This window comes from Tupaia chinensis, unplaced genomic scaffold (genome assembly GCF_000334495.1).
Source record: "Tupaia chinensis unplaced genomic scaffold, TupChi_1.0 Scaffold141165_1, whole genome shotgun sequence".
In the NCBI taxonomy this organism is placed as follows: domain Eukaryota; kingdom Metazoa; phylum Chordata; class Mammalia; order Scandentia; family Tupaiidae; genus Tupaia; species Tupaia belangeri.
Window position 1 is genome coordinate 686,468 of NW_006201028.1, and position 27,765 is coordinate 714,232.

The following is a 27,765-nucleotide window of genomic DNA, read 5'->3' on the forward strand; positions in this document are numbered from 1 at the left end:
GCACGCCCCCCACAGTAAAAATCTCTCAAAAAAAAAAAAAAAAAAAAAAAAGAATTGAGGGACCAGCAGTTAGCATAATGGCTATGTTGCTGGACTCCTATGTAATCAATTGTGGTTCGAGTCCCGGACCCGGTGGCTTAAACTTATGGAGGGCACATGTGCGTGCATGCCCAAGATCCCGAGAAGAGAATGGAGGAGAAGGGATTGTGGCATGGCCATCCCACCAGGGGAGGGACGATTTCTCGCTGTCTCTCTCTGTCTTTCTGGCATGCGCACGCGTCCTATAGCAAAAAAACCTCTCCAAAAAGAAAAAAAAAAGAATTGAGACTTGATTAAATTTTTACTGCTGCAATATGAACATTCTTAAGTTAAACTAGCTTTTTTTTTTTTAACTGCATCTCCCTAGTGAAGAATACAATGACTTGTTCGTAGATGCCCAAAGCACCAGTTTTACATGCCATTCATTGCTTTGGCACCACAAGTGCAAATGTCAACCAGTGAAAAGAGCAAACAACATGTTAGTATTACTACAAAAATCGTCTTGACCTTGTGAACCCCCTGAAAATTAATGCCAGTTCCTCCAAAAGTATTGCAGGAGACTCCATCGGGTCTACAGACCACATTTTCAGAACTGCTATATTAGACCACACTTAACAGTCCTGAGGAATTCAGGGAGGTGGCAGACTGCCCATCACCAGTGAGCACGACAGGGGGTAAGAACATAAACAAATAGGTATTTCATTCCAGTCTCTGTAGAGCAATTGAAGTAATTCTATGACTGTAAAGGTTAATTTAAAGGCACATTCAGGCAATAGGTTTCTGCTCTGAGGATAAGCGGGGAAGGCCCACTAATTCCTTTTCTACCTCCTTTCTCTGGCTGCTTTTCACCATTAACTTAGCTCTTCTCTCTCTTTCATACCTCCCCTGACCTGGGAGGATGGAGGAGAACAGAGTCTGGGAGACTGCATTTAAGCTAGCAGGTAACAAATTCAAACACTTCTAGGGCCCAGGCAGTCTAAATGAAGTGAAGTGTTCCACCTAAAGAACCTGGTCCAGTGTTGCCAAATCTTAGTTCTCCAAAACAGTAGAGATTTGAATTTTTATTAAAAAAATTTTTTTTAAATTGCCTTAGTGTGTGCTCAGCAGAGACAGAGAGAGGGAGAGGGACAGAGAGAAAGCACTTCCAACAGGGTGTGGTCATAGGGCAATCCCTTCTCCATTTCTCCCTCCTGTCAGGATCTTGGACAGGCATGTACACATGCCCAGCATGTTTTTCAAGCCACCAGGTTTTGAAAATGGGATTCAAGGAATCAGCAGATGGCATAATGGCTATGTTGCGGGGCCAGAAGGTTGCACGGTGGTTAAGGCGCTGGATACTCCCACGGTTCAAGTCCTGGACCTGATGGCTTGCTTTCTCACTTTCCTTCTCTCTCTCTCTTTGTATGTCTCTCTCTGGTCAAATTAAAATAAATGAATGAATAAATAAAATTAAAATGAATAATTCTTTTATAAAAAATAGTTATGTCACTGGACTTCCATGTAGCTGACTGCAGTTCGAGTCCTTCGACCTGGTGGCTTAAAACCCACTCTGGGAGCAAGTGCATGCATGCCCAAGATCCCAAGAGGAGAATTAGGAAGAGACTGAAGCCTGGTCATTCCCTCCAAGGAGAGATTTCTCATTTTCTGTCTTTTTGCCTCTCTCTGTCTCTTACGTGAGCACATGTACCCTATAGTAAAAATCTCTCTTTAAAAAAAAAGAAAGAAAGAAAGAAAGAAAGAAAGAAAGAAAGAAAGAAAGAAAGAAAGAAAACTGGGATTCAAACTGCATGGTCAAGTGGGATTCAGCTCCCTTAATGACCAGGCCACAAAGCCAACCCATATTTAAGTTTTAAAATGTTGATAACTAGTTAAATTTTAAAATATAAGAAAACACCATGAGTCAAATGAAACATACCAACTTGTGACCATGTGATCTCTGCTTTAAGTCATAGAGAAATCCGAAATAAATGAAACATCAACTGAAAGTGTGGAAAGTCAGGAACCTTCCCATATAATAGTACCTTGTCACAAGCCACCTCCTTCTTACCACATCTAGATCCAAGTGAAAGAATATATTTACAGTATTTCTTCAACCTTGCCAGGGAACAGTGGAACAAATCATTTTATGTCACAATGGGAGTAAGAATTTCAAACATTCTTTGTGTGGGTGGTATAGAAACAAATTACCAAATTAATGCTCATTTTAGGGGGCAAAATGCAAGAAGAAACTACCAGGTAATGAGAAAGCATCTGCTCTATGTTAGACTGTGTTGAATGTGATACATTATTTGTTGGTTGGCTTACTGTTTGTCTGTCTGAGACACAGGTCTAGGGTAGGGCTTTGTCTTTCTTGTTCACCACTGTACCTACCCCTTACTGCCTGGCACCTACATACGGTGCTGAATCATGGTACATACTTCTTATATATTAGTCTGAATAGGTCCCTCCAAATTCATGTGCTCAGTCTTTGTGACAGGATTGTAAGAGTGAAAAATGGGGTCAGCAGATAATCGTTACGTCATTGGACTCCGTCATAGTTGACCGCGGTCTGAGTCCTGGACCCAGTAGCTTAAAACTCACACCAGGTGCCTGTGCGTGTGTGCCCAAGATCTAGAGGGGAGAATGGAGAAGGGATTGCGATGTGCCCATCCCACCGAGGGGATGATTTCTCACTTTCTGTCTCTGTCTTTCACTGTCTTTCTGGTGAGCACATGTGTCCTATAGCAAAAATCTCTCACATTAAAAAAAAAAAAAAGGGGTGAAAACTTAATCCAATGATGGTGTCTAAAAGTGAGACTTTTGGGAAAAGACTAGTGATTGGGTAAGGCCTCCATGATTAAGTCCCGGTGTGTATATAAAGAGAGAATCAAGTATAACTTATATTCAGGTCTTTTTAAAATAAGAAGTGAAAAATAAATAAAATAAGAAGAAAAAAAGAGAGAGAGAGAGAGATGAAATGAGACAGAGAGGGGTTAGCAAGTGGTGTGGTGGTTAAGGCACTGGATTCCCACATGACTGAGTACAGTTTGAGTACCAGACCTGGTGGCTTGAAAATCATGTAAATATTCAAAATGTTCAAAATCCCAGGAGGAGAATGGAGAAGGGAATGGAGTGTGGCCATCCCCCTGAGGGATGATTTCTCACTTCCCCTCTCACTGTCTTTCTCTGTCTCTCTCTCTCTGGTAAGCACATGTGTTCTATGGCAAAAACTTAAAAAAAAAAAAAAAGAAAAAAATAAGAAGAGAGAGAGAGAAAGAAAGAAATGACACAGAGAAAAAAGTCACATGTATACAGACCATGCTCTGCTTTGCTAAAAGTTCTGCCTTCTAGGGACCAGCAGGTGGCATGGTGATTAGTTCGCTGGACTCCCAGAAGGTCACCACAGTTTGAGTGCTGGACTGGCAGCTTGCTTTCTCACTTTCTCTCCCTCTCTGTCTCTGGTGAGCATACGCACCCGACAGCAAATTTTAAAATAACAATAGTAATAAATAAATAAGTCTTTAAAAAAAAAAAAAGGTTCTGCCTTCTACCATTTCTTGATGCCTTTGAATTTCTTAGCCACCCACAAGTAAAAATAAACCCCTGGTCTCTTAAATCACTCAGTCTCAGATATTTTCATTAGGAACACAAAAACAGACTAAAACAACACACTTAAATAGTTGTAAAATAGGAGGCAAGTAGAGGCACAGTGGTGATGCAACTGGGGCCACATGGGAAAGGTCATGGATTCATATCCCTGGACCTCCCTGAGTACACCAGGCATGAGTGCCAGCCGTGATTTGGGTTGTCTGGGACTGGGAGTGAACTATGATGTGAGGACCCTTCTAGGGATATCTGTCTCTTTGTCCTCTGTTTCCATCTTTCTCATGGAGGAAATAAACTATTAAAAAATTTGTGAAGTTAGTGGAGGCTGGTGGTATGGTGATTAAGGTGGCTGGATCCCAAATGCGCGACAGTGAGGTTCAAGTCCTGCACTGACAGCTTGAAAAACACATCATTTGCATGCCCAAAATCCCAAGTGGAAGAATGGAGGAAAAGGAAAAGGGATTGCAGTGTGGTCATCTTCCCAGAATGCTTTCTTTCTTGCCTCCCCCGTCTCTCTCTCTCTCTCTCTCTCTCTCTCTGTGTGTGTGTGTCTGTTTTTCTCTTTCTGGCAAGCACATGCACCTTATAGCAAAACTAAAAATTGTAAAATGAAGAAATGAATCTTATTTTTCATTATACAGACAAGAAAACTGAGGCTCAAAGAAATATGTCACATGTTCAATATCATTCAACTAAAAAAAAAACTATAACTAGGAAATCAATCTAAACTTCTGTGTTCTTTCCACTAATTCTATCCTCTAAAAGTAAATTAAAACCTCATTTTTTTTAAGAGGTTTTTTTCACTATAGGGCACGTGCACTTGCCAGCCAGACAGAGAGAGATACAGAGACAGAAAGCGAGAAATCACCCCCCAGGGGGGATGGCCACACCACAATCCCTTCTCTTCCATTCTCCTCTCGGGATCTTGGGCACGCACGCACACACACACACCCGGCATGAGTTTAAACCACTGGGTCCGGGACTCAAACCGCGGTCGACTACGTGGGAGTCCAGCGACATAGCCATTACACTAACTGCTGGTCCCAAACCCAAATATTTAAGCTCCTTATTTTTGTACTATATTGGATAAACTGCTCTAAAAGATCCTAGAATTCCTCTCTTCACATACTGTTATTTGAGTTTAACTGCAGCAGGATTTTTCATCCTAGCTTCCAACAAAACTTCTAGGAATGCAATTGCCATGTGGTACAATAATTTTTTTTTTAAGAATCATTTTATTTAACTTTATTTATTTATTTTAATTTGACCAGAGAGGGACAGAGTATGTGTGAGAGAGAGAGAGAAAGAGAGAAAGTGAGAAAGCAAGCCACCAGTTCAGGACTCGAACTGAGATCAGCCATGTGGGGGTGCAGCATCCTTAACCACCCTGCCACCTGCTGGCCCCTAGTACAATTAATTTTTAAATCTGTCCAACACAGGAAAGAAAGACTCTTAGAAATCGCTAATGCTCAAATTAGATTACTTTTTTCTTTTTTTTGAGAGAGAGAGGTTTTTTGCTACAGGGCGCATGCGCTCGCCAGAAAGACAGAGAGAGACAGAGAGACAGACAGTGAGAAATCACCCCCTGGGGGGATGACCACACCACAATCCCTTCTCCTCTTGGGATCTTGGGCACACATGCACGCACATGCACCTGGCATGAGTTTAAGCCACCAACTCCGGGACTCGAACCACAGTCGACTACATGGGAGTCCAGCAACATAGCCACTACGTTAACTGCAGGTCCCTCAAATTAGATTACTTTTATTTTGTGTTGGTAAAAACCTCACCTGTGATCCTACAGATTTCCCCCTGAATACCATATATCAAAAACTACTGATTAAAGCAAAAAAAACCTGAGCCTGGGGAAGTTGAAATGAAATTGGAAACTATACATATTGCTGGTGCATAAATTGGTACAATCCATCAGGAAAAAAATATATAGCAACATAAAATGAATCATAAAAATGTTCATACTTTATAATCCAACAATCTCACCCCTGGGAATTTATCCTAGATAATTTATTCAGCAAAAGAAGAAAAACTATACACACAAATATCCATTGCATTATTGTCTTAATAGCAAAGAATACAAAAATAAAAAAACAGAAATAAAATATGCAAGAAAATGACTTAGTAAACTATAGTACATGCTAAAGATAAATTACTTTCACCTGTTAAAAATAATCATGAAAATTGGATAATGAAACAGAAAAATGTCATGGAAAATGAAAAAGCAAAATCCAAAGGCTTTATATACCATGATCATCAACTTTGCAGAAAGCTATGTCTCCATACAGACAAGAATTAAAAGGTGATTTTCAGAAATGAAAACAGCATTGTAGGTGGTATGATTTAAGATGTTTGTACTTTTTTCCTTCAGAATTTTCCTTAATGTTGTACTGATTTTTTTTCTATTATATATTCTGTAATTTTTCAGTTCATTATGAAATAAACCTGGATCTCTGAATTTTTCTTTAAATTTCACTTAAAAGGGGCTGGCAAGTGGTGTGGTGGTTAAAGGTGCTGGATTCCCACATGGCTGACTATGGTTCAAGTCTTGGATCTGGCAGCTTGCTTTCTCACTTTCTCTCTCTCTCTCTCTGCCCCTCTCTTGTCAAATTGAAATAAACAAATAAATAAAGTTAAATAAAATAATTCTTTTTTTTTTTGAGAGGTTTTTGCTACAGGGCGTGTGCGCTCACCAGACAGACAGAGAGAGACAGAGAGACAGAAAGCGAGAAATCACTACCCAGGGGAGATGGCCACCCCACAATCCCTTCTCCTCCATTCTCCTCTCAGGATCTTGGGCACGCACGCACATGTGCCCGACATGAGTTTTAAGCAACCGGGTCCGGGACGCGAACCGTGGTCAACTACATGGGAGTCGAGTGACATAGCCATTACGCTAACTGCTCGTCCCAATAAAATAATTCTTTAAAAATTTTTTCACTTAAAAACAGAACACCTGGCTCTTCCCACCTCGAACTAATAGTCCTCTACTTGAAAATAGAAAGTAACAAAGCTGGCTCCATAGCCCAGTCTTTACGGGAGAAGGATCCCACATGGCCAACTCAGCAGTTCAAATCCTAACTCTGGCAGCCTGAAAAACACATCAGATGTACGTGTGCATGCACAAAACCCAAATGGGATAAAAAAATGAAAGAGAAGGGACTGAGGTGTGACCACGCCCTACTGGGGGATGCTTTCTCCATCTTGCCCCCTTGCTGTCTGTCATTCTCTGGTGAACACACATGCCCTCTGACAAACAGGAAAAAAAGAAAAAGAAAAAAGGAAAGTAATATATTTCTAAATGCCCACATCTAAAGATGGAGAACAAGAAAATAGGGCTGATCCACCCATGCTACTATTGTCTGAAACCTGGATGATGAACTCAGAAATGCAGAGGAAAGGGAGAGGGACCACCAGGGCCCTCTGCAGGACAGCGGTGTGTTCCCAACGCTACCTGGAGCAGCAAAAATGTCAGCACCACAGTCACCTGCCTCACCAAGCAGCTGTCTGGCCTTAGCTCCCATCTGCTCATTTCACAGGTATTGTCTGAGGCCCTGACTTTCTGAGAAAGTCCAGAGATCTCAGATGACACAAGGCCATGTTCTACTTCCCAAGAGACCTCACAGAGAAGGACACTTCTCACGGTCATGGGCCTGGGCCAGGTGCCCGGTAGAAGGGACAGATAGACTCCTGCCTAACATCTGGTTGTTACGCAACTCTGCACATAAAGAACTCAGCTTTGTCTGTTCTCTGAGTCAGCGGACCTACAGAAACTAAGTCACACTAAACAAATCTCTGTGAGCTGTGTGTTTAAGTCACATTGTCGACTCGCGAAGGAGATGGAGTTGACTAGAAAACCAGTGCCAAACAACTGCCAAGGGCACTCTCTACCCTGGAGATCAAACCATCCACAAGAAGAATGCTGAGTGGGACCAGCAGTTGGTGTAATGGCTGTGTCACTGGACTCCCACGTAGTTGACCACAGTTTGAGTCCTGAACAGAGTGGCTTAAATTCATGCCGGGTGCATGTGCATGCATGCCCAAGATTCTGAGAGGAGAATAGAGAAGAAGAGATTGTGGTGTGGCTATCACCCCCGGGGGGTGATTTCTCATTTTCTGTCTTTCTGGCAAATGCATGTGCCTGCATGTGCCCTAAAGCAAAAACTTCTCCAAAAAAAAAAAAAAAAGAAAGAAAGAAGAATGCTGGGTTAGCACAGAAGCCAACATAGCATGCCAGGACCACTCAAGGAGGCCTCTGTTTCACCCAGGTGGCCTCGGGGAAAGGTTGCAGCTCCTCTATAACCAACGAACCTGGAAAACCTATCCAGAAGCAATGTTCTAGCATCCAGAACCTGCCTACCTTGCACAATTTGGGTCCTTGAGCCAGAATCTCAGTTACAATACACCGGATTACTAGCTTCCATTCCCAAGGCTCTGCCCAGCCTACCTCCATTGACAGATCATCTTCCTAAGGAAAGTTTCCAGGTAACTCAGTTCATATTCTGTGTATTCTCCAGCAAGTTTTGGTGTCAAATAGGGAATGACCTCTTCTCAGACCTTCCTTGTCCCCCACTCTCAAACCCCTTTCTGCTGGTCACAAGCAGTATGTGATTAAGGTAGAGTGATGAAAAAACATAATGCTGTGAGGTCAGAGAGGGAGTGGCCACTGAGGGAAAAGTAGGAGATCTGGTGAGGGGAGACTAAAGGTTAGGCACACACTCCATATCTTACCTGCTGTGTAGCCTCTGGCAGGTTATTTGGCTCTTCTGTGCCTCCGTTTTCTTGCATATAAAATGAGGCTAGTAGTGCTGAACTCTCAGGTAGAAGCATTCTGTAAACTGTAAGGTGCTCTGAAAATGCTGGCTATTATCACTGTGGGCTGGAGTGTCCTGGGAAGAAGCAGAATGTAAGGTGAGCCTCAAAAGTGGGGGAAAACTCAGGTTATGAGGGTGAAAGAGAATGGCACTCCATACATGGCAAACGGCTTGAGCAAACGCAAAAATGCAGAAGGGATACAAGTATGGCTGTAATAGAAAGCTCGTGTACGGGAGGAGTTGAGGCGAGGTTGGAAAGTTGTGTTGGCTATATTCTGCTGATAACAGGAAGCCACTGAACTTTTTGACCAAGTAAGTAAAAGAATGAGAGTCACGTTCTTGGAATATTAACCTGGTGAAGACGTGAAGAATAGAGAGCAGAGGAGATTCAGGATGCAGGCAGAGTGATCACAGAAAGATGGGTGTTCAAACTGCAGATAAGAGATCCAACTAAGGCCTGAATGAAGGCAGTGGCACTAGAGCTCGAAAGGAAGCAGCAGGTATGAGAGATGTGGAAACCAAAGAATACAGTGACCGTGTATTAGAGAAAAAGACGGCTGGGTGACAATTTTCAGGTCTAACATTATCTAGGTGGATAATGGTGTCACTCACCAAGATATAAAGAAGGCACCAGTGAGCAGGGAAGATTGAGTTCTTTGGATATGTCCATTTCGTCCCTAGAATTGAGAGATACTAATTTGTAATAAAGTGACATACAAGCATGGAGCTCAGCAATAGAGATATAAATTGAAGTTATCCAAGAAGACTGGGTACTGTGAAAAGACAGGAGCAGGGACAGAAGGCTGAGACACATCAACCTTCAATGTTGATTTCAATAGTGGACAAAGTTAGAAGAACCAGAAAACAAGACTCAGAAGTAGCCAAAGAGAGAGGATGGCAAGTATTTCTCTAGAAAAAGAAGTTAAAGAAGAAAAATATAACAAAAAGAGCAAATGGTATGAAAAATGGGAAGAGTCATTTCGGCACTGGGTTCATTGATGCTTTTAATAATATTACAGCAATTTCATGCAGGTGGAGTTGAGAGCTAGATCCAGTGGATTAAACAATAAATGGGAAATGAACAGATGGACAGGATCTATAGGCTACTCTTTTGGGAATGTGACTATAAAGGAAAGATCAAGGGTAGTAGATAAGACCCTGAGAATTTAGGGTATTGTAGCAAAAAGGTATTTTAGCTGATGGGAGCAAAGGAGAGGAAACAATTACGCACAAGGAAATTAACTGAGGAGAAAGGATATTGAACATTGGTTCATTTAAGGCACTAGGCAGGCCTCTTCCACTATTAGCGAAGAAAGGAGGATGAGGGAAAGTTCATTTACTCACTCAACAATCACCTGCTAAACATGCAGTACATGTCAGGAACTGGGAGTGCATGGATAAAACAATCCTTGAGTCCTTAAGGAATTTGGTGTACTAGGGAAGACAAATGTAGATTGGAAATTATATAGGAGCTGCCACCAGTGTGGTGGTGCAGATGGGGAAGTGAGTCAACTATGGCTCGTTGTGCCAGAGAAGCTTCACAGATGCTTGCCTCCAGCCAAGGTTGGACAGGGGCTCTCTGGTCCAGGGTAGGAAGGGATCACAGGCATGTCAGATTTCTGAGAATATTTATATGTGGTGTTTAAGGAAAGGATTTACAGGGTCTGGATTAAAGGGACCAACAGACATAATGTCCCCAAAGCACGGCAGTTTGTTCAAACTTGGAAGGACGCCCCCCACCTCCCGCTCCGCCAGCTTATCAGTTAAGCATGGTGCATAGAAGCCAGATTCCATATGGCCAACCATTTTTCGAATCCCACATGGGCTGCCAGAATTCTGAAAGGAAGTAGAAATAGAGCATTAGGGAGCGGCCAGGCCCCGCTTGGCGGGGGTGGGGGTGGTGTATTTCTTAAAAAATGAAAAACTTAAGAGGCTACTCAAGACACACAAGGACAAAGAGCCCATCTAGGAGTGTGGGCAAGTGAGCCCTGCAGGTGACAGGCATTTAGGGAAGACACCCCATCCCCACGAGCCATGAAGCGCTTCCAAGGAACAGAGCAAGACACCAGGTGGGCACTCTGAGGACTAAATAGCGCCAAGCGATAGAGCAGACTCGAGACCAGGGGAGGCGCGTGTGCCTGCGAGAGTGGGTCATCGGTGAGGAACTGAGGGCCACGGAGGCCCTTCGGGTCGGCCTGGGTGGTCTCTGGGCCAAAACGTCAGCAAAGGGCCTGGCCCGCCGAGGCCGCGGCGGCGTGCGCCCCAGCGCCCGGGATTCCATAACAGCTCTCGGCTTCCGAGCGAGCCTGGTACAACAGACCGCACGGAGAAGGGTTCGCGGCCACCAGAACTTCGCTGCGAAGGCGACAGCACGCCGAAGAACGAGACAGCCGGCCGACGCGCGAGACAGAAGGAGCCCCGCCCGAAGCCCGCCTCCCCGGCCGGAAGTGAGGCCATTGGTCCCGCCCCCGCGCCCGATACCTCGCGAGACTTCACGGCGGCCTCCCTCTTTCGTCTTAGTCGCCGACATGGTAGGTGATCTCTTGCTTGTGTCCGCCTCCTTGCCGGCGAGCCCTGGTCCTTATGTGCCCTATCCAGCTACCCCCGATCTTAATCGGGTATTCCAAAATGCGCTGGACGAGCTGCAGTGCAAGGTGGCCGGCGTGGGCCCGGAGCGGGGCGGGGAGCCCGGGGCCGCGTGTTTGGCCCGGGTTCGGATATCCCAGACGCTCAGGCCCAGCACCCGCGCCGCCCGGAGGAGGCCGCATGGCCGGGGCTCGTCTAACTTTTCCTTTAAAGAAAGCGCCAGAAGGCAGATCCTTGACCCCCCTAGGCCTGCAGCACCTTCTCGGGTCGTCGCCCGCCGCTGTTTCCGTAGGCCCTACCTCTAAATTCGTTTTTCTGCACAGCCATCCAGACTGAGGAAGACCCGGAAACTTCGAGGCCACGTGAGCCACGGCCACGGCCGCATCGGTAAGTGCCGGCTTCATCTCTCGGTCAGCCTTGGGCTCTTTTTCGTTGAGCTTATCGATATCCGCAGATGGGTAGCTTAGAAGCATGGTAGGGTAAGGTATTTTGGTGGTGGAGTCCTATCGTCTTGGAGAACCGTCGATTTTCTTCCCTTTTGGCATCCTTTAGTACTTGTGTTAAGTTTCACATCAGTGGGGGGAATAAAAAAACCAGCGAGGCACAGAGTACTGCATTAGGTGAAGTGCTTTGGGAGTGCGGTGCTGGGACGAATAGCAAAGCAGCAGTTGTAACTGGGAACGGCATGAGCAAGTGAACATGAGGGGGAGGAAAGGCTCGGCTTTGGCGGGAGGCCGTATGGAGGAGCTGGGGAAAGCTGTGTTAGCCATGTAGCTTTGTATTCCCGCAGGCAAGCACCGGAAGCATCCCGGAGGCCGGGGTAATGCTGGTGGCATGCATCACCACAGGATCAACTTCGACAAATAGTGAGTGTTTCTCAGACTGGGGTTTCACTGACGCTGACAGCTTTGGAGGTGAGGGGCAGAGAGGGCTGGCTTAGAACACCTGAAGCCTAGAAGCAAGGGTTCGGGTATCCCAGACCATTAAGCCTTTTAATCACAGGCCTGGCCTGTTGCTGGCTTTTACCACATTAATTTGATGTGGAGTGACAGAACCCATTCCCGAGGCTAGAGTCACGCTTGGGTATCCACTGTTGCCTTAGTGTGCTAGAGCCCTCGGAGAGTAACGGCTGGCCTTATTCACTGGCTGTGGGCCTCGTGGCACAGTCAGTCACCAGGTTAGTGACATGCATTGAGACCGACCTACACAACTGTTAGATTTGCCTGTATTCATAGAGTAGGGGATGATAGATTTTGAATGATTTCTTTAGGAGATCTGTATTACAGGAGTGTGTGGATTTTCAGTAAATCTGACATGGGACCTGAATTTTAGTTTCAGTCTGTCTCAGATTTTCTCGATGATTTACTGCTTCTATCAAATAAGGCTAGCTTTTCCTCCTAATATTCTTTGGTGTTTCTTAAAAGTTTTGTTGAATTCATCCAATGCGCCAAGTGCTTGTCATGTTCTTGTCACGGATACACCAATGAGCAATGTGTACACTGTATGGGGGAGAGTGCATAATATTACTGTAAAACTGATGGACAGCTTTTATCAATAGTTGGAGTGAGGTTATGAAAGTTGTTACTTTCTCTTCTCAGTCACCCAGGTTACTTTGGGAAAGTTGGTATGAGGCATTACCACTTAAAGAGGAACCAGAGCTTCTGCCCAACTGTCAACCTTGATAAATTGTGGACCTTGGTCAGTGAGCAGACACGGGTAAATGCCGCCAAAAACAAGAACGGAGTAGCTCCCATCATTGATGTAGTGCGATCGGTGAGTGAACTGGATGTGGGTCCCTCTCTCCCCCTGAGCAAATCTGGGTTACCCTAATCTACTTACTCTGCCACCTGACTATCCAGTACTTACTTGTTTGCCTAAACAGTGCCACCCTTTGGTAAAATTATTATAAATCAGTGTCCAAAGTGGAATTTTTCTCCATCCCACTTCATGCCTTGCTCCTATTTACCCCCTTAGAAGTGAAAATCCAGGAAATGTACATCCATCAAATGTTTTGCTTATGGTTTGGGCAAAACATTTTGTAGAATAATCCTCCATTTAGTTCATTTTCACTTGTTACTCAGGCTATACATTATCTTAAGAAGTTTTACCCCCAAAAGAAACAATTTCTGTATATCATTGTGGGTTCTTAACAGAGGTGTAGTAGTCTTTTAAAAGCAAGAACCCTAGAGAGACTTTAGTAAATGTTAAATCCCCATTCCTAGCCTATTTAATGTCCCTTGAGCAGTTTTTGGTGATCAGAATTTGGAGTAACGCTAAAAATGTAGGTGTCCATTTTTGTCTAGCAGGGTAAATGAGCTGGATAGAGGGAGGGTTTTTTACCGAGACTAGAGTCACATCCTGACACAGCTCTTGTCCCGGTGTGCTAGAGTTCTCGGAGAGAATCTCCTGGTCTTGATTCACTGGTGGGGGCAGTCAGTGTCCCTGCTAGTGCCCAGATCAGAAACATGTCCTACGTGGGTCTCAGGAAATGTGAGTTGGCAGGTTCCTTTTCTTACACCCATTCTGGAATTGGTACCTGCTGTGGTGTGTAATCAACCCTTTTCTCTGCTCTTCTAGGGCTACTACAAAGTTCTAGGGAAAGGAAAACTCCCGAAGCAGCCTGTCATCGTGAAGGCCAAATTCTTCAGCAGAAGAGCTGAGGAGAAGATTAAGAGTGTTGGGGGGGCCTGTGTCCTGGTGGCTTGAAGCCACTGATTAAATGCTAACAAGTGCTTTTCCCTTGTGTTTGAGTAGGTCCTTTGTCATGCATCTCTACATCCCTAACTATGTTGGAAACCAACCTAATTGATTCTCAGAGTTAGGGGGGTGTAAGGGTATGGGTCCTCTGCTGACTCCCTCTCAAAGTATATGCTAGGTAGCAACGTCAGGTGTTGGCCAGTTAAAGCATTTTTGTTTATAAATTGGAAATGATACTTGGTGATAATTGAAATACCTGATGAAAGCCTGCTGCATTGTGCTCTTAGTTTTACAGTGAATGGGAAAATTGAGATGGCCTGATTGAAATGCCATTTGTGTGGTACTCTTGAATTTGATCGTGGATCATCATTTAGCAGTGGATTCAATTCTAAAAAGCAGCTGTCAGATTCACAGATCCCTGTGCATAGGATTCTTAATGTTCAGAGAAAGATTTCACATCTGTCACAATAACCCTTTGGAAGACGTTGGGGATCAAATACAAGGAAGCACAGAGGAGAGACTGAATTGACTTAGGAGTAAAGAATTACTAGGAGTCAGGGACTTTACCTGATTAGATAGTCTTATAATTGGATCATTTTGGTTTGCACGTTCTGTTATGGTACTAATGTAGGAGAGTAAAAATAAGGGCTCTCCAATAAAATCTTTCAGAGGACTTAAATATGAAAGCTGAATACAAGGATCTACAACATGTCAGTAGTTACCGAAGAATTAATAGACTAAATATTTGAATTTCCCAAGTGGGGACCTGGAAGCCAAGACTTTGAAAAAAAAAAAAAAGATTTAGGATGGAAAAAGGATTCTGAAGGTATATGGAAGGGGGTTTGGGAATAAGGTGTTAATGGTTACATTTCTTAGGAATTCGTTGGTGTTTGGACTTCCCCTGTGGTAGGTAGCATGACTACAGATAGGACAAGAGATGGGACAGAACCCCACCCCTAGATGTCAGTGCTAGTGGACCTGCTAAATGTAATCACAAGTACTGTCTCAAACTAGATGGCCTAGAAGCCTTCCCATCATCCACAGGCCTAAGAAGGGTGGCTGCAGATCCGGAGCCTTCCTTGTTCTGAATTGACTCACGCAGCCAGAATCTACAGCCAGGTAGATGCCATCTTAGTCGGTATGTAGGCGCTAATTAGTTGAAGCTGGGTGACAGGAAGAGCCAAGTGTCCATGGCCCAAGTGAATACCTGACACAAACCTCTGAGAGAAACTGTATATTTTGATTTTACAGTTCAGAATGAAAGATGGCTTAGGTAACAAAAGGTGACCTGCCCATCAGTAAACAATGTTGCTAAAGACATTGTTCTGCCTCATCAGGAACCGAGTAAAATAATTGAGGATCACCTTGATCCCAGAGCCTTTTTAAAAAAGATCTGCTATACGGTAATGCACTCACCAGAGAAGGGAAAGCGAAACCAAGGTGCCAGGTCCAGTTGGCCATATGGAAGTCCAGCGCTAAATCGCGTTTTAATTCAGCTAGATGTGTTCATCGCCTTTGAGCGGCTAAGTACCCTCGAGCAGCCGCCCTTGGAGGTGGCCGGGAGGCGGCACCGCGAGCGGAAGGTGGGCTGCGGCCGCCTACCCGAGCTTGGAGGCTTTACCACACTCCCGCGGCTGACACGGCACCTAAACCATGCTGTGCTCTTTGGCCCGAGGACTACTTCCGGAGCGTGTAAGGTTCTGTTTCCGGCGGTACGCAGACTCCCCCTCTCGGCCGGAAGCATGACCGGCGCCATCTCCCTCTCGCCTCCCCGTTTCCGGCCGAGCGCGGGCCGCCTTACGCGCTTGGGGGTTTCCCGGGCGACGTGCACGGCCTCGCTGGTCCGGGTCGCAGTTGGGCCGTGGGTTTCCTTCCCGGGGGCCTTCCCATACGCTGTCGAGATGGGAATTTCCACACCGCCGGGAAATGGACCCTGTTCCGACCGGGCTGAAAGCTGGTGAGCGCCGGATAGGCCCGCTGGGACACCCGTGAGGGACACCAGCGTTTCGGTAGTTTGAGTTGCTAGTGAACACATTACTTGCCTATTTAAAAGACAGTAAGTGGATTTTTTTTTTTAAAGTTGCCAGAAACTTGACACTGCTGAAACGTATTTTCTCTCATTCAAGAGTTCCCCGGCCTTGGGACCAGCAGTTGGCGTAGTGGCTATGTCGCTGGACTCCCTTGTAGTCGACTGCGGTTCGAGGCCCGGACCCGGTGGCTTTAACTCACGCTGGGCGTGTGTGCGTGCGTGCCCAAGATCCTGACAGGAGAATGGAGGAGAAGGGATTGCGGTGTGGCCATCCTCCCTGGGGGGTGATTTCTCGCTTTCTATCTCTCTCTGTCTCTTTCTGGCGAGGGCATGCGCCCTAATAGCAAAAACCTCTCCAAGAAAAAAAGTTTTCGGGCCTATTAAAATCACACCTCCACCTCCGTAGATAAATCAAGATGTTTGGAATGCATACCACCACATTATATGGCTGTGGAAACTATTTTATGTGTTTCTCCTCTTGCCAAGAATACAGATGAAAGGGTTTGCATCCCACTTTTTGCTTTCATTCCCACTTGGTGTAATTCTGTCATTTTGGGCTTCAAGGCAGTCGACACATAAAGGGTGTTTTTAAAAATATTTTAACCAATACGATAAGGCTTATTTTCTTGGGGCCCTAATTCCACAGCGTGAACCAGAGTTTGAGTAACTGCTTTCCAAAAGCACGCCTTCTTTAAAAAGTCCAAGCTCCTTACTTCAGGACTACAGTTCACCAGTGCATGGTTACCTATTTTTTTGTGTTTGTTTGTTTTTTGGAGAGGTTTTTGCCATAGAGCACTTGGACTTCGCCAGACAGACAGAGAGATAGAAAGGGAGAAATCACCCCCCAGGGTGGATAGCCACGCTGCAATCTTTTCTCCTCCATTCCCCTCTCGGGATCTTGGGCACACATGCACACACGCCTGGCATGAGTTTTAAGCCACTGGGTCCAGGATGTGAACCGCAGTCGACTACATGGGAATCCAGCGACATAGCCATTACACTAACTGTTGTTCCCAACCAGTGCATGGGTTACTTATTGAACAGAGCATTTAGAACAGTTTCATGGGGTGCCTTGCCTTGCACTGAAAGTTATCAGACAACCCAAAATAGAGAATTGACACCCCTTCAGGTGCTGGGACTTCCAACATTTTGTTACCCTGAGCCCCTGCCCCAGGGTGGTCAGCACTGCTTGGGAACACTTAGTCTTCGAGCCATGTTGCTGGATTCCTATATGGCCAGCCCCAGTTGAGTCCCAGACCCAGCAGCTTGAAACATGCTAGGTGTTTGTGTGTGTGCATGCTCAAGATGCCAGGCAGGGACCAGCAGTTAGCGTAATGGCTATGTCGCTGGACTTCCATGTAGTCCACCGCAGTTCCAGTCCCGGGCCCGGTGGCTTAAAACACACCGGTGCATGTGCGTGCATGCCCAAGATCCTGAGAGGAGAATAGAGGAGAAGGGATTGCGGCGTGGCCATCCCCCCTGGGGGGTGATTTCTCACTTTCTGTCTCTCGTCTGGTGAGCGCACGCGCCCTATAGCAAAACCTCTCCAAAAAAAAAAAAAATAAAGATGCCAGGCAGAGAATGGAGAAGGGATTACAGTGTGGCCATCCTGGTGGGGAAGGAAGGATTTCTCATTTTTCCTCACTGCTTCCTCTCTCTCTCCAACAAGTGCATGTGTCCTAAGGCAGAAAGCTCTTTAAAAACAAACCAGACCTATCTCTGGCGTGAAGGTGGGTTAGGCACCGGACTCCCACTTGGCTGACTATGGCTCAAGTCCTGGACCTGGTGGTTTGAAAAATCACATCAGGCAAGTGTGTGTGCGTGCGCGAGTGCCCAGAAATCCCAAAAGGAGAAGGTGGGGCCCTCACCCCTGAAGTGTGACTTCTCACTTTCCTTCTCCCTGTCTATGGCGAGTGCACGTGTACTATGATGAAAACAAAAACACCTAGTCTCAGTGGTGGCAATAATGTCTTTTTTTTTTTTTTTTTGAGAGGTTTTTGCTATAGGGCATGTATGCTTGCCAGAAAGAGAGAGAGACAGAAAGCAAGAAATCACCCCCTGAGGGGGAAGGCCACGGTGCAGTCCCTTCTCCATTCTCTCCGGATCTTGGGCTTGCACGCACATGCGCTCTGTGTGAGTTTAAGCCACTGGGTCCGGAACTCTAATCGCGGTCAACTACACGGGAGTCCAGCGACATAGCCATTATGCCAACTGCTGGTGCCGGCAACAATGTCTTATTAGGGCATTTTTTGGGTCCCAATCACCAAGGAAACATGAGCAGGGATGCCAGCTATCCTGTAGTGGTTGGGCTGGTCCTACATGACAAACTGCAGCTTAGACTCCAAGTCCATTTACAAATAAAGAGGTTTGTGTATGTGTGTGTTTATAGTATTTATATAATTTTAATTTTTCTGGGATTCTAACTACTTTAAATTAGAGGAAACTCATACTTTTTGTTCAAACATTACTGAAATTGTTGGTTTCTGAAAACTAAAAAAAAGGACCTGAGTTGCTAAGACAGTGCACTTGATCTGTGTGCACAGATACCTACTGCATTTGCAGTAATCATGCGGCATGTATTGGCATCTTACCTCATTGTGTCACCTTGTACAGTTGTGCCCAAGCATTTACATACTTACTAAAACACGATTTATAATAAAATACCTTTTATTTCTTCCCTTTTATATTACAGTTAAGCTATGTTTACTTAGATTATATTTTCTATGCATTTGATTTCAGGATAGTGAAGGGGTAAGTAAATATTTGCTGTAAAAAAAGTGTTGGATCTGATCGAGTAGAAAATTGCTGGTCCAGAAAGCATGTGAAAGCAGGACTGGGAAAACCCTGAGCATTTTTGTTAACCTCAAACCAGGCCTACTATACACACCCTCCTCTCCTCTCTCTCTAAGGCTTTCTGAAAGTATGTGCCTTTGCCCATAAGCCCACATGTATGGGCCCATTCCAAGCTGTTATGTATCAATATCAGTTTTCAGAACTGGGACGAGAGCTGTGGCCACAGAAGGTTTAGAGACATACTCTTCCAGGATTTACTCTGGGGTTAACAGGCACATTTTTAAAGGTATATAAAGGCTCCAAAATTTATAAAATTTAGACACCTGTACATTTTGTGACCTCATCATGTCTGAAGGTTCTTTAGAGTCACATTGAAGGCGGGGGGGGGGGCACAGAGGACAGACAGGGAGAGAAAAAGGAGCACTCCTTAGAAACTATTTTTTCACTATTACTATTAAGGAATCTACTTCTATGACTGTCATGAAGCCCAGGTGGAGTAAACAGAGATGAGTTCTGGAGATTATAGTTTTGGTTATACCCAGTCTTCTCTCATAAAGATCCAGAGACCAGCACGAAAACCCAGACTCAAGGCCTTAGTCCCTGGCCTCTTGTTCCGGGCAAATGCCAAAGCCAGGTGTGTAGGAGGGTTTTTCCGAAGACAAGACAAATCCTCTATCTTTGCTTTATGAGGCACATAGCAGGCCCATAGCAGATGACCAGGCAAGCTAGAGGTTGGGACCCACACAGGCCTCAGTGGAGATAGAAAGAAGGAAGGAGGAGACTCAGGATGGGATCACCTTTTGTTTAAATAGGCTAGGGATGGATGAACAGGAAACTATTCCACGGTTCAAATCCTGCCAGACCCAAACCCAATACCAATCAAGAGTATTCTAGCTTAATGCCTCATCCCAGGAGTCAAGGCCTCTGCACTACCAAGGCCTTGGTGGGTGGAAAGCCTAAGCTACTCTTGTTCCCTGCTTCTTTCCTTGCTCTTCCATGGCACATAACAAAACTAACTTTTTGTACGTCAAGGGTTCCAGGGGAAAAAATACAGTGTGACATCAAAGAGTCACAGGCAGTAGGTCAGGACCATTACCAAGTCCTAGGTTGGCATCAGCTGGGCTTCATCCCACCACTGACAATGATGTCATAACAGACTGAATAGGGAAATGTTAAGATTTCATCTAATAGGGAACCAGCAGTTAGCGTAATGGCTATGTCGCTGGACTCCCATGTAGTCGACCGCGGTTCGCATCCCAGACCTGGTGGCTTAAAACTCACGGCGGGCGCGTGTGCATGCGTGCCCAAGATCCCGAGAGGAGAATGGAAGAGAAGGGATTGCGGCATGACCATCCTCGCTGGGGGGTGATTTCTTGCTTTCTGTCTCTTATGTCTCTCTCTGGTGAACGCACGTGCCCTATAGCAAAACCTCTCCAAAAAAAAAAAAAATTAAAAGGGGGTGAGATTGGAGGATCCAAAAAAAAAAAAAAAGATTTCATCTAATAATGGAGCCAAAGGTCAAAGAGCATTCTTCCCATTACTGGAAATACTTTAGAGTTGGAGCAATTGGTTCTTGGGGAGGAAAGCTAAACCAAAACAATAACTAGAGCAATGATGAGGCATCTTCTAGCTCTAAGACCAATCTACAGCTCAGATTCACAGAGCTTGGTTCTGGGGAGGTGGGGGCAAGGGTTGAGTGACCCACACTGATGCTAACCCCTTAGTCAAGTACTTACTTTCCAGCATGATGGTGTTTGATCCCCAACTGGCCTGTCTCAGCCCCTTTCCAGTAGAAAGATCTCTAGGTAATGAAGCCAAGGAACACATGGGGCTCTGGGCCCAAACAACTGTACACTGTTTATTGAGAACACCCGTAGATGGTGGGAAGAAGGGATGCCCTGTACCGCATCATGGCCACCACTGGCTGGGAGCCAGGCCCAGAGAGCACTGGCAGAGCTGGGGGGTGGGCCTCCCATGACTCTCTGACCACCTCAGAGAGTAGGAAGAACAAGGGAGGACTGAGAGCCTGGTTCCACACTGTGAAGGGGGACTGCTTGGCCTTTACCTTTCAAAAATAGAGGGGTATTACTAGAAAAAAATAGAAACTCTAAGATTTAAAAAAACATAGTCCTCCTGTACAGAACAAGACAGCATCTGCTCTCCAGGGCCCGAGACTGGCAGCAGGGGCCTGGGCGGGCAGGCAGGCCAGAAGCCTCCAGGGATTATCAGTGGTTCGGCCGAGACAGTCAGCTGCACATAATTGGCCAGTCACCAGCACCCAGCAAAACTCCATCCATGCTCAGGGCAGGAAAGCACCCGGCCCTTGGGACTATACAAATATTTATCAGATTCTCTTTGCTTGTTACAAAAACAGTTAAGAAAGCTTACAGCAGATTATTTACAAACAGTATCCTGGGATATCATGAAGGCAGAGGTGGGCTGGCTTGGAGGGTGGGATCTGTGGGGCAGAGCAGCTACAGCAGCCCTGGGGGTCCCAGGCTGGGTATCCTCCCCAGGCTCCAGGCTCTGCAAGGCACTGGACTCATGCGAGTCCCAGCTTTTGGGAAAGGGGTTTAATTCTTCTTGTGGAGGAACTTCATTTTGTTGCCTGTGGGTCAGAAAGGGCAAGAGTGAGAAATGTTTCAATGTCATCTCTCCCAGCCTCCACTCCTTTCTTCGTATAGATCTAACTCAGGGTAGTGTAAACATTTGATGAGGGCAATAGTATTAATCACTGTGTGGCCTTGGGCAAGCCACTTAATCTCTCTGGCCTTTCAGATACACTATGGCTCTGGGAGCTGGCTGGCTCTGCACCCTTAAGGGAGCCATGCTTTGTAGCCAAGCACTGCTACTTTTGTAGACTCATAACCTAGAGGAAAGCTCACTGGTCCCTGATAGCCCTCATATTCACACAGGAAGGACTGCACCCCAAAGACTTCTGTGAGAACCTGTGGCTTCTCTGTTCCGCAGCTTGGTAAATGCTGTGCTAAATGCCTGTGGACCAAGGCTGGGAGCTTTCTCTGCACCAAGGGGTCTGGTCTCCTGTAGTCTACAGCCCTGGTATAAATACCCGCTGGTAGTGACAGATCTCCCAACCCCTCCTCTCTCTCCCATCCTGCTGCACACCTGTCTCATCAGTAACAAGGCAACTTACCCAAACCTCGGAGAAACTTATTCATTCCACTCTGCTCAGTGTCTGGAAGTTCCTCTAAATACTGTTCCACTCGCTGCTCAAAGAGGCCTGGGCAAAAAGGAAAACAGGAGGAGGGATGAGATCATTGAAGGAAACAAGAGGAAGGCCAAAGATAGGAATCATGGGGAACAGATGCCAAAAAGGAGAAACCAAGCATGTGGGATGTAACTGGAAGGAGCATCTGATCAGAATTCAGACTGGCTCATCAAATGATCATAAGTCACATCTGACAGGTGTCTGTTGGTAGCAAGAAGACTCTGCCTTCCTCAGAACATTCCTGACTGCATCATGCTCAGGATGACCTGTCCCCAAGTGGATACCTTCAGCTTCTTTTAGATTGCTCTCTCAGGTTTTTTCAAAAACATTTCTTACACTAAATGGATAATATTTGTGGACAGAAGAAATAATAACTCTCATATTAGACAGATCTTGATAAGAAAAATCTCTAGAACAAGTCATAAATAGAGATAAGATGACCCCCCCCCCGCCTTGAATGGGGACTGCCACCAACCTAGGACACATAGCCTACTCCTAAGGGACTGCCCAACCCCTGGGTTCTCAGTCCTCCCTCCCACCCAAATTGCTCAGTCTGAATGAGATGGGCTTCTGAGGAGGGATGGGCAATGCCACTCTTAGGGGAGATGTACTCCACTCCCCTGCCTATGGCTGCAATCTGTGCACAGCCCTGTGAAGGCTTTTCCTGGGACAGCAGAAGGAAGCTCCCCTGGAAGCTTCTATCAGAGGAAATGGGATGCTGAAGGCCTGGCCTTAGCTGACACCTACAAGCTTCCATCACAGGGCCTAGTTATTCAGCCCTGTCACAGAAGAGGGCCCACACCCTCATCCCAAGCTCTTCTGGCCTTACCCTTTGCCCGACACTTTCTTAGCTCCCTGTCTTGGATGAAGCCAGCAAACATCTGCGACTCCATAAAAACTTCAAGGAAACGGCGGATGCTTTTGGAGGCCACAGACTTGCGGAAGGCCTCTCGCTGAAAGGCCCTCTCCCCCTTCTCACTCTGTGTCAGGAAGAGGGAGTAATGCCCCACGGTCTCCACAAAGAACCGGATAAACACCTCTGACACCAGCCCGTTGAGGGTATTACATTCTGGAAGAAAAAAAAAAAAGACCTTTGAGCTTCAGGTAGAGAGCTGCAAGGCCTGCCCCCAACCTCCAGTAGGTGGGGTCTCCCTCTCCCCACAGCACTTCCAGCCAGTACCACTTATCTGGTCTTGAAACTTTTTCTCTTGTGCTCAGGGGCTTGTAACTTAGCCCCTGAGCTCCCGGAGGTTGGAAACTGTGCTCTGAACATGGAAGATGGTCAATACTTGCTGGATGAATGGAAGTAGAAATCAGAGACCAGAGCACCTCTTCCCCCACATCCCTCTCCCTCAGTGATTTTCCTGGCCTCTTAGAAGAGCAAGTTCCCAAGTTCCCTCCATCTCCTGCAGTGGCTTGAATTAAGGCCTGAGGGGGAGGAGGAATTTGTTTCCTGTCAGCCAGAAGCGTCTCTGTAGTTGCCACAAGTCTTTGTGCTTACCTTCCCAAAACCTCCTGGGGTAGAGAAAAATGATCAAAAGTGAGCCCCACACCATCTATCTGGAGCCTCATCAGCCAGAAGGGTCTGGTGCAGAGAAACGGTCCCAGCCATATGAGGCCAAGGGAGTCTAGGACTAGGGCAGATCCTGCCAGGGCAAGCCTCCCTCACCATCATCGGAGTCGCTGTCAGAGTCCTGGGAGATCAGTTCGTTCTTTCTCTCTAGAGCCTGCTCCAGAGCTGCCTGTAACTTCCTGGGTAAGAGTGTGTCCTCATCATCCATCTAGGAGAACGGAGAAAATGAGTGATAATTAGAGCTGGCACCAAAGAGCACTTACGATGTGCTGAGCCCCCCCCCCCTTTTTTTTTTTGGAGAGGTTTTTTGCTATAGGGTGCGTGCACTCGCCAGACAGAGACAGGCAGAGAGATAGAAAGCGAGAAATCACCCCCCAGGGAGGATGCCCACGCCGCAATCCCTTCTCCTCCATTCTCCTCTTAGGATCTTGGGCACGCATGCACACGCGCCCGGCGTGAGTTTTAAGCCACCAGGCCCAGGACGCGAACCGCGGTCTACTACATGGGAGTCCAGCGACATAGCCATTATGCTAACTGCTGGTCCCCTGAGCCCCTTTTGAAGAGCTCAAACACATATCCTCTCATTAGCCACGACACTACTACCGACCTCATTCTAAGAAAAGGAACTGAGGCACAACAAGATTAAGAAGCTTGCCTAACGAGACCAGCAGATGGCATGAAGGTTACGTTGCTGGAGTCCCACGTAGTCAACAGCAGTTTGAGTCCTAGACCCAGTGGCTTAAAACTCACACTATGTGTGTGTGTGCCCAAGATCACAAGAGGAGAATGGAGGAGAAGGGACTGCAGCGTGGCCATCCCCCAGGGGACGATTTCTCTCTTTCCATCTGTCTCTCTGTCCTTATAACAAAACTCTAAAATTAAAAAAATAAATAAATAAATAAATAAAACTTGCCTAAGGTTAAACAGATAAAAAGCTGTATAGCCAGTGGCATTCACCACCCAATCACCCACTGTGGGAGGACTAGCCAGGGGTTCCTATCCTAGCATCCAATGCACTCTCCCCGATACCTCATCTTCAGCTCCAGGTGGGAAGCCAGGTGGCATGGGACAGGGGGACTGTGGCCCAGCCTACACCTCAGGCATGAGGCTAGGCTATCAGTTCCTCTTTCTGTTTTGGTTCAGGGCCCCTATCATGGAGCTTTGGCTCTGTCTAGGGTGTAATAGACAGTACCTTCCTGGAAGAAACAGCACTGGGTTGTGCTCTAGGTCATGCTCCTCTGTAGAGAGCTGGGAGGGTTTCCATGACTAACAAAGGCTTTCTGTGGTTGACAAAAGCGACTGCAAATTTTTACATTACATAGCACTCTGGTTATTTGTGTAATCCCCCAGCAACATTTTGAGGCAGGTGTTAGCACCGTCCTGGCTTAAGAGATGAGAACACTGGCTCAGAGAAGTTCAAAGGCATAAGACCATGAGATATAGGTCAAAGGTGGCAAAGCCCAGAGGTCAAGTCTGCAGACTTGCAAGCCATGTTCTTCACACTTCAGACTGCCTTTTAAAAGCTGATGATGCCAACCGAACCCTGATAAGGTCATGAGTCAGTATGGAACCACAGAGCTCAGTGAACAGAACATGCAGGTTGAGTGTACGAGTGGCAGGTGGGAACTGGAACCTGACGGTGATCACCCCAGGGCCAGTCGTGGTTCTGCAGTGTGCTGCTCTTACCTGCCGGATGAATCGGTCAGATCCCAGATTCACCATCAGTGCCTGAGGAAAGGAGTCATTAGTGGTAGTGGGTCAGGGTACAAGTCCTGCAATGCCCTCTGCCAGGTCTCCAGCCTGCCCAGGTTCCCAGGGGCAGATAATAGGAATAACTCCAGCCAGGATGACCCTCTCGGGGGAAAGCATAGAAGTTGGGCAGAGAGGCCCAGAAGCCACAGAGATCCCAGCAGCCTCTCCCTTCCCCCTCTGAACTTCTCTACCTTCCCCCCAGGGCTTCCCATGGTGACCTACCTCCTCCACAGGCAGCTCCTTCAGTTTAGGGAGGGAGCTGGAGAGCAGGCCAACCAGGAAGGGGGTGGGGCAGCAGACGATGTCAATCATGGAGGCCGGTAGGACAGGAATGAAGGTGTGCTGCCAGGAGAAGGGGTACAGCAAGGCCACCACCGCGTGGGAACAGCTGGAGAGAGTGCTGATGGGCAGAGAGAACGGGAAGGGCACTGAGAACCTGCTGGAAGCGCAGCACATCCTACAACACCCTCAGGACAGTAAACTTGCCAGTGCATCAGAAATGCTAATGGGGCTTGGAGGCCTAGGTGGACCCACAAACAGCTCCCACCTCTCCTGCCATTGCTTAGGGTCTCGAGGATACTATGCCAGCCTCTTTGGGGACTCTACCTACAAACAGCCATGAAAATATGCAGCAACACTTGAACACACAAAGGACTTTCACACACACATGCCCATGGGTCACCCAGATGTATAGATAGGCCTGGGCTGGTGTGGGAGTATCACGAATCAGTGTGTACAAGCGGGAAGGTCCTACAGAGGTCATCTTACCAATTCTGCCTGTCACAGCCAGGGCCAGCAAAGCCCAAGGTCAGTGTGATCGTAAGCCACAGAGCTGGGACACAAGCAGTTTTGCTGTCTCCCAGCCCAGCCTTACTTCTGCTGTTCCACCCTCTCCCTTTCCATCTTTTCTTCTTGGCTGGAAACTGGTCTGGCAAATAGGGAGTGTGCAACATCCAAAGGTCAGCCAACTGGCACCATTCTCACCAGAGAGGTGCCCACCACCTTTCCTCTCTGGTTTTAGGGGGTTCACCCCTCACCAGGAACCTCATGGGGCTGCCAAGCCAAATGACCAATGGGAGATGGGGAGGGCAATTCTGAAGGTGCTAGCACGAGTGCACAAAGGTGAGTATACCCGTCCATGTGTGCTGAGGCCGGTGTGAGCACCAGGAAACACAGGAGACACTCTGGCCTGAAGGAACCCCACCTGTCAAGAGGAGTGCCCAAGGCCCTCCCATAGGGGCCGGCTACAAATGAGGGGACAGAGGCTCAGAGCCCAGCTCAAGTTAGTACTGGCTCTGCATCTGTCAGCCATTAAAAGTCCTGGGCGCTACCTGAGCAGCCGCAGCTCACACCTAATGCCCCACCAGTGAGAGGACATAGGTCCCTGCTATGACAGAAACAAACTCCCTGTCCTAGAAGGCCCTCTGAGGGACCAGCAGTTAGCATAATGTCTGTGTTGCTGGACTCCCATGTAGTCAACCGCAGTTTGAGTCCTGGATCCGGTGGCTTAAACTCACACTGAGCGCGTGTGCATGCATGCCCAGGATCCCGAGAGGAGAATGGAGAAGGGATTGCATGTGCATGCGTGCCCAGGATCCTGAGAGGAGAAAGGAAGAGAAGGGATTGCGATGTGGCCATCCCCCTGGGGGGTGATCTTTCGCTTTCTGTCTCTTTCTGTCTTTCTGGTGAGCGCACACACCCTACAGCACCTCTCCAAAAAAAAAAAAAAAAAAGAAAGAAAGAAAGAATGAAGGCCCTCTGATGTCCACAAGTGCTTATCATCCGCCTTGCTTGGCTGTCCTGCTACCCTGTGCTGGGCCTCGAGAGAGAGGTGCAGGTGTCCTGGCTCTGACAGCCCCTCCCCTGGAAACAGTTCCTCACACAGACATCTTAAAAAGATCTGGAAAAGGACTATCTCAGAGCTAGGAGGCAGTTTTTGTGTAACCACTAAAGCCAATGAATACAGAGCCAGGGTGTTCTCCCTATACACACACACACACACACACACACACACACACACACGCAAGAGGGACAAAGGACTTGAGGAACACCTATAACATGTGCTCCAGAACATGAGCCAGCTGGACCTGCCCTGTCCAGGTCAGGCCTGTGTGCCATGGCTGTTTGCTTCCCCTCCTCTCCAGGGAGACCCCAAGTGGGAAGGACATCTTTTCTAAGACTCGAGACCAGCAGGACTTGAATGCGGAGCCAGGCCAACAACAAGACCCTGAATATTTTCCTGCTAGAATGGTCCTGGAATGTGCTCAGAAACAGCTGTGACCACAGGAAACAATTGCTGTATTCACAGCCCCAGGGAACAGGGCTGGGGGTGGGGTGGCAAGAGGAGGCTCCATTAAGTGAGGGGGTGGGACCTTAGGGTCTAGGCTCTGTCAAGGCCAAAGGTCTGGCCAGACCAGAGCAGCATGGCTGGGAAGCCAGGGGACTTGCACGCTGACAACGACCATGTTCAACCATGTTTGGCAGAAGGCAACAGGCCACCTCTTGAAGCCGCAAGGCCAAACCTGTTTCCAGGGCTGGGCCAGCCACTTGACAAGGGCCTGACATTCCCACAGGACCCCTGGAGCTATGGGACACAGCACCTGCTATGGCTGAGATAGGATCAGGTCAGGGCAGTTCACTGCTAAGCTCTGGTTCT

At 47.0% G+C, this 27,765-nt stretch overlaps 3 protein-coding genes and 2 non-coding genes across 13 annotated transcripts in view; 3 read left to right on the forward strand and 2 right to left on the reverse strand.

Moving 5' to 3' along the window:
- TRIM66 (tripartite motif containing 66) overlaps positions 1-10,546 on the reverse strand; it is a 77,969-nt gene extending 67,423 nt beyond the window's left edge. Inside the window, 1 exon segment of the mRNA XM_006162903.3 lies at positions 8,368-10,546. Coding sequence (XP_006162965.1) covers positions 8,368-8,466 — 99 coding nt within the window. The 5' untranslated portion in view covers positions 8,467-10,546.
- Positions 10,546-13,749, forward strand: RPL27A (ribosomal protein L27a). Its single transcript, XM_006162902.3, has 5 exons — positions 10,546-10,981; positions 11,360-11,423; positions 11,827-11,902; positions 12,635-12,809; positions 13,614-13,749. The coding sequence occupies exons 1-5, from the start codon at positions 10,979-10,981 to the stop codon at positions 13,740-13,742; spliced, it is 447 nt and encodes a 148-aa protein (XP_006162964.1). The 5' UTR covers positions 10,546-10,978; the 3' UTR covers positions 13,743-13,749.
- LOC114004995 (small nucleolar RNA SNORA3/SNORA45 family) lies at positions 12,097-12,226 on the forward strand. The gene has a single exon (XR_003546936.1). It is a non-coding gene; the product is annotated as a small nucleolar RNA SNORA3/SNORA45 family (small nucleolar RNA).
- On the forward strand, positions 13,375-13,505 carry LOC114004994 (small nucleolar RNA SNORA3/SNORA45 family). Its single transcript, XR_003546935.1, has one exon. It is a non-coding gene; the product is annotated as a small nucleolar RNA SNORA3/SNORA45 family (small nucleolar RNA).
- Positions 13,750-20,637: 6,888 nt separating the features above from the next.
- The window catches only part of DENND2B (DENN domain containing 2B), a 210,993-nt gene continuing 203,865 nt past the window's right edge, over positions 20,638-27,765 (reverse strand). For all 9 annotated transcript variants that reach the window (XM_006162906.3, XM_006162905.3, XM_006162907.3 and 6 more), the window contains 6 exons: positions 25,332-25,509; positions 25,044-25,085; positions 23,454-23,565; positions 22,614-22,853; positions 21,710-21,796; positions 20,638-21,163 (listed from right to left, as the gene is read on the reverse strand). In XM_006162906.3, coding sequence (XP_006162968.1) covers positions 21,129-21,163; positions 21,710-21,796; positions 22,614-22,853; positions 23,454-23,565; positions 25,044-25,085; positions 25,332-25,509 — 694 coding nt within the window. In that variant the 3' untranslated portion in view covers positions 20,638-21,128. The remainder of the gene's footprint in view (positions 21,164-21,709; positions 21,797-22,613; positions 22,854-23,453; positions 23,566-25,043; positions 25,086-25,331; positions 25,510-27,765) is intronic.

Excerpts from the sequence above, each read along its gene's own strand:
- RPL27A (XM_006162902.3), top strand. Across the intron at positions 11,424-11,826 it reads CCACGGCCACGGCCGCATCG|GCAAGCACCGGAAGCATCCC; the intron begins GTAAGTGCCGGC and ends GTATTCCCGCAG. Across the intron at positions 11,903-12,634 it reads AGGATCAACTTCGACAAATA|TCACCCAGGTTACTTTGGGA; the intron begins GTGAGTGTTTCT and ends TTCTCTTCTCAG.